This window comes from Amphiura filiformis, chromosome 6 (assembly GCF_039555335.1).
Source record: "Amphiura filiformis chromosome 6, Afil_fr2py, whole genome shotgun sequence".
NCBI classification, from domain to species: domain Eukaryota; kingdom Metazoa; phylum Echinodermata; class Ophiuroidea; order Amphilepidida; family Amphiuridae; genus Amphiura; species Amphiura filiformis.
The window spans coordinates 44,094,334-44,100,333 of NC_092633.1; the positions used below are offsets into that span (position 1 = coordinate 44,094,334).

The 6,000-nt window shown below is 39.1% G+C and overlaps 1 protein-coding gene and 1 long non-coding RNA gene across 2 annotated transcripts; one reads left to right on the forward strand and one right to left on the reverse strand.

Moving 5' to 3' along the window:
- Positions 1 to 959: 959 nt before the first annotated feature.
- Positions 960 to 2,823, forward strand: LOC140154542 (uncharacterized). The gene is made up of 3 exons (XM_072177110.1): positions 960 to 1,105; positions 1,297 to 1,975; positions 2,746 to 2,823. The coding sequence occupies exons 1-3, from the start codon at positions 960 to 962 to the stop codon at positions 2,821 to 2,823; spliced, it is 903 nt and encodes a 300-aa protein (XP_072033211.1).
- A 620-nt stretch (positions 2,824 to 3,443) lies between these two features.
- Positions 3,444 to 4,504, reverse strand: LOC140154258 (uncharacterized). Its single transcript, XR_011859286.1, has 3 exons — positions 4,359 to 4,504; positions 3,926 to 4,021; positions 3,444 to 3,566 (listed from the first exon to the last, which is right to left on the reverse strand). It is a non-coding gene; the product is annotated as an uncharacterized lncRNA (long non-coding RNA).
- Between the last annotated feature and the right edge of the window lie 1,496 nt (positions 4,505 to 6,000).

The following is a 6,000-nucleotide window of genomic DNA, read 5'->3' on the forward strand; positions in this document are numbered from 1 at the left end:
TAAGGAACGCTGGGTGAAAAACCTCTCCAGTCGGACTCTTTCTGTCGCGGAAAAGGACGTCTTATCGCGAGGATTAAACTTCTCTGTCGCGCCGGATAGGATCCCACACGTGGAGCTTATTACAGCAACAGAATCAGCGATAAAGCATAATCAATTGGACGTCGCGAAAGCGGACGAATTACGTGCTCAAGTGACTGCTTGTCTTGTTAATGCTAAATTACCACCATCAAACATCAGCAAGGAACAACGCACTGCCATTTCGACGCTAGGTAAAGACAACAACATCCTTGTGTTACCAGCAGATAAAGGTAGATGTACTGTTGTTTTAGATAAATCTGACTATGAAGAGAAAGCCAATGCCTTGTTGAATGATGCAAAAGTATATGAACCGTGGAAAAGAGATCCCACGGCTGGTTACAAAAAGAAAGTAATCGAGTCTCTTCAACAATTAGAGACGGCTGAGGCCATAGATCGTATCGAAGTTGTACCCTGGTGAAACGGTACCAGCGTTTTACGGTCTCCCAAAGATTCATAAGCCTGCCATCCCTTTGCGACCCATAGTCAGTAGCATTGACTCTGTCACGTATAATGTAGCCAAACAATTGTCGTATATCATTGGCCCTTTAGTTGGTAAATCATGCCACCACGTAGCCAACTCCAGTGATTTGGTGGATAAGCTTAAAGACATTCAAGTGGAAGATGACGAGACTTTAACATCTTACGACGTATCCGCCCTGTTTACATGCGTCCCACCTGACGGTGCGGTTGAAGTAGTCAGAGAATTTTTACTTGCGGATACTTCACTCAGTCAACGCACAAAGCTTACCACTGAACAAATTTGCTCCCTTTTGGAACTTTGTTTGAACTCCACCTATTTTGTGTACGACGGGAAATATTATAAACAGAAACATGGCTGTGCGATGGGTTCGCCAGTTTCCCCTATCGTCGCAAATTTATACATGGAACGTTTTGAGCGGTTAGCACTACAGTCCTACAACGGCACACCACCAACGCATTGGTTTCGTTATGTGGACGATACTCTTTTGAAGCTTAAGAAAAGCGAACAAGCCCCCTTCTTTGAACACATCAACGACGAGAACATCAGGTTCACGCAGGAAGGTTTACATGACAACAAACTCCCATTTTTGGATTGTTTGGTCACAGTTGAGAACAATGGCTCGTTAAATACCACAGTGTACAGGAAATCCACTCATACGGACCAATACCTGTTGTTCGATTCGCACCATCCGCTCATTCACAAACTCGGGGTAATTAAAACCCTATTTCATCGTGCAGAAAAATCCCATCTACCGAGGAGGCTAAGTTGGAAGAACGTAATCACCTCAAATCTGCGTTAGGTACTTGTGGGTACCAGAACTGGACATTTGAGAAAGCTCTCAAAGCTCGCGAGAAATCAAAACCCATCTCGTCTGATTCCTCTGCCACAATGAGCACTCGTCCAAGGAACATCACCATCCCATACATTGCTGGGGTTTCGGAGAAGCTTAAGCGAATATTCGGGAAACACAACATCCCCGTCTCCTTGAAACCGGGCAATACTTTGAGACAGAAACTAGTGCATCCCAAGGACAAACCCCCCCGCAATAAACAAAGTAATATTGTTTATGCCATCCAGTGCAAAGACTCTGACTGTGAGGACTCCTATATAGGGGAGAGTAAACAACCATTGCACAAGCGTATGTATCAGCACCGTAGACCCAGTTCTACAGGTTTGAACGATTCGGCAGTTTATACGCACCTCAAATTTGCCAATCATTCTTTTGAGGACAAGGATGTGCTAGTGCTCGACAGAGAACATAAGTGGTTTGAAAGAGGAGTTAAGGAGGCAATACATGTCCGGCGGGAGGAACCTTCGCTCAACAGAGGAGGGGGACTTCGCCACAACCTGTCAAGGACCTACGACGCAGCAATCCGGAAACTACCCGGCGACTCCCCTGTGACGTCATACCATCAAGTACGTCACAGGTCAATAGTCAACAACCTGGTCAGTCAGCCTGATGATGCGTCTTGGATGAGACGCGATACTGTCGCTATCAAAAATAGTAAGTCCAGATGAACAGATTTAATATTCATTTTATTATGGCATGTGCAGTTCTACTATGGTACCGCAGAGCATGATGGGATACACCTATCAGCTGCTGTTGCACAAACCCCATTAACCTCTAATTTTCAGTTCTAAAGCCACATGCTCTCACAGTCAGCTCTCACACCCGTGTTTGTAAATACCTCCAAACTAGGACCTCGACTTAACGAGGATATAACCGAGGACTCACACACCCGTTTTTAATCGACACAACGTGGACCTCACACAGACACACCAGACAACTTACTATCCAACTGTGACCCGTCCTATACCCCTATGGGGGACCTATCTTATATGCTATCTTATATGCATATTTGCGTCATTTACTGGTCATAGTAACAAACCGAGGACGGCCTCGTTTGCAGGTGAGTCCTCGTTGTATGGTGTGTATCCATATGTAGGTCCTCCTTTGGAGGCATTTACAAACGCGCACCATCACTCACACGCTACACAAACACACCCCCATCTGGAATTCACTTCCAGCAAGACATTACCCATAATTCCTGTCAGCGACAGCGACGTATCGCCCAAATAGCCATGCGGATTGATGTTGGCAGCCAGACTATCATGCAGATCGCTTTCAGTTGCCGATGACGCTGCAGTTAAGGACACCACATAGGTTGCACATATCCCATCACCAGAGGGATTTAGCCTTGTCACACGAACATCCTGATAACCGTCTATGCTACCACCAAAGATATCGCCTAGCTATAGATTAGCAAAATTATTATTTTTTCAATAGTGCGCATTTGTCAGTATTTATACCATTTATTCACCCAAATACCGTTCAGTTGAAAAGCTTTTCAATTAGAGATTATTAGGTCTACTTTCATTTTCCTATTTAGCTTAATTTATGATGTATCAAAACACTTGAGTTTTAAGAATCATTCGACGACACAAGTTACGATATACTTGATTTAAGGTACTTACTGCTGTTCCCAATAAATCCGCCCAGAACAAGAATTCATCACTTTGTGTATTACGCATGCTGTTTACAAATTGTATCGGTTGATTCTCGTGTTCCGCGGCACAAATGGTTCCAATTAATTGTGAAGCAGTGGCTATGAGTGGGGAAAAGTATGTTATCACTGTCTACTTTAAGAGCTCTGGTATCAATGTTTGGACATTATTTTTTGTGGGACATGAGAGCACATCAGGCATATCGAACTGCATTCTGAATATGAAGAACTTACTTCTATAATTTTGATTTTTTTTAAATTCGCGATATGATACACATTTTGTGGCAACTGATTAAAAAATATTACTAATTTCAACTGAACGATTAAATTTAAGAAAAGTGTGCATTTACAGGCCTAGATAAAATGTTATTTACCTTTACAAGTATTTCCTTCAAGTATCATATCGGTATCCGTACACACACATTCATAGCTGCCAATTCTATTGAAGCACACGATACCACTGCCTTTGCACACGGGTGGATGAAATGAACACTCATCAATATCTGTAACCAAGTCGTACAATCAACTTATAGCCTAAATTCTTTCTTTTAAGGAAGGTGACCTGATATATTTGGAAAATCAAGTTCTTTAAAACTTACGTATAACATAAAATGTCATCCCTTTCAAGCACTCATGCAAAAAGAACATGTAAATGTTTTTTTGTAACTGTGACCAATTCCTAATGGAATGTAATATATTTATTTCAAGTGAAACATGTTGAAATATTTATCGAGTGACATTGGCAGTGAGGGGGGAATGGGGGAAATTTTTTGAAGAAAATTCGTGCTACCAGTACCACACGTGGTGTCGCCACTGGTCATATTCTTATATTTTGTTACTATATGGTTGTATATCACTTTACCTTGTTCACAAAACTCGCCGGTGTAACCATCCGCACATTGGCACTCCGTAGGACTGATACAAAATCCACCGTTCTGGCATTCCAGTGAGCAACGAACTATTCACACAAGAAGTCAATATTTCAACATGTTGGCTCTCTATCAAATATTATCCTTTATCATTTTTAGTTTGCTATTATTGTTTTATACTACTTTATTAATATAATCGAAATTGTTGTTGTTGTTGTTGTTGTTGCTGTCGTTATGACTTAATATTTCAATTGTCATTTTATACCGGTTCAAACAAATATACATGTATAAGATTCAACTCTAAATTACAATCTTGATCACTTGTGCAAGACATTCACACATTAAACTTTGAATATATTGTTATTTTGTATTTTGGCACTTTTAGACCATAAATAAATCTTTTTTACAGTCATCTGATTTACTTACGGTCATCACTAAGTATTGTTACAATGGCTACACTTGGCACACCAATATCAACGCTTTCATCCGATGTCAGCACAACTTCAAACGTTTCGCTCCATTCGTAGATAGCATCATCAACGATCATGATCTCAATTGTTTGGTAAATTTGATCTTCATTGAAGTATATTTTCTTGTTTTCTTCCCGTGTAATGGGAACAAAATCCCAATCTTCAATAGGGTCATCATCAGTAGATGATGATACGGCTGTAAGGTCTTGAGTGTAGATACCTGTGTACACATGAATATAATGTAAAAAGTTGCCTTGTCAAACAAGTTTGTAAGGAACGTTTACAAGTTCCAACTCTAACTAAGTTTTTGAAGTTCACAAGAGTGTGCTACGTTCCGATAATCCGATATAACCTTCTCAAACATTACCTATTGATGTTTCTTGATCGAGATATCCATCACGAATTATCGTCAATATAATTTTGCCTTCAAATTCCCTTACTGTGTAGGCATCATGGGTGAAGACCGCAAAGCGATACGTAACTACAATAAATAGTGTAGAAAAATGCGTTAATTGTGCACCCGCACTTGTATAATGTATCTTTGGGACAATAATCTATTAGGCTTATCAGGGATTGGAAGTAAACTGTAATGTTAAATATTCATCTTATTCTCCTACATATTTCTCCTTATCTAATATTCTGGTTTTGCATTTATTCTTTTTCACTTGTATTTCTAAATATAATTTAATATCATAAATTTAAGTAACTTTTATTATAAATTATTTATTGCTTATTGTATGTAAAACGTTTTGTAAAAAATCCTAATTTATTGTGTGAAATATGCAGTTTTTAGAAAGTGTTTTCGGTATTTGCTGTCGTTTTAACATGGCAATGTCGAATTTCTGTGTAAAACATTTTGTAAAAAACCCAATTTATTGTGTGAAATATGCAATTTTTAAAAAGTGTTTTCGGTATTTGCTGTCGTTTTAACTTGGCAATGTCGAGTGACTTCATTAGCTTCATGCTCTATTATGTATTAAAGGTCCATGATTATAATTCAGTGGGATTGGGCTTTAATGCTAAAGATTGACTAGCGTTAAGGGTTATGGGAGGATCGTAAAAACTTCATATATACCATCATTATCTTCAATTATAATTTCTGCTATCCTGGGCAAACCAATGAGACCTCCGTTGATATTTGTAAGCTCTACGTAGAAAGTTTCAGGATTCTCCACTATGTAGTCATCGTATATTACAATGTCCAAAGAACTCTCCGTTTCGTCATTGGCTCCGAATACAACTGTGTGTGAAACCGGTATGTAATCCTTGTGCGGTCTGATCTTTGCATTACCATCAAATGAAACTACATCTGTGAAATTTGACACAAATATATGAAATGCCTTATGAATTGGAATACCACAATATTTTCGCTATTGTTTTTGGCATAGGTCCTATTTAAAAACAAATTGTAACGTAAATACAAGTAAAATTAAAGAAATCTGCATTTGACTTACCGATATTGACGATAGATTTCAGATTACCTTTCCTTACAACGTGAATAGTAACTGCACCAGTTCCTTCATTTACTGTATACGACTGATCACCAAAGACAATTTCACCTGAAATAAACCGTAGTAACATAATATGCATGTGGATAA

What these genes read in the sequence shown, in the direction of transcription:
- LOC140154542 (XM_072177110.1), top strand. Translation starts at nt 960, where the DNA reads ATGGAACGTTTTGAGCGGTTAGCACTACAGTCCTACAACGGCACACCA. An exon ending in ATCAACGACGAGAACATCAG is followed by an intron (nt 1,106 to 1,296) that starts GTTCACGCAGGA and finishes TTCATCGTGCAG; the next exon opens with AAAAATCCCATCTACCGAGG. An exon ending in CTGTGACGTCATACCATCAA is followed by an intron (nt 1,976 to 2,745) that starts GTACGTCACAGG and finishes TCCCATCACCAG; the next exon opens with AGGGATTTAGCCTTGTCACA.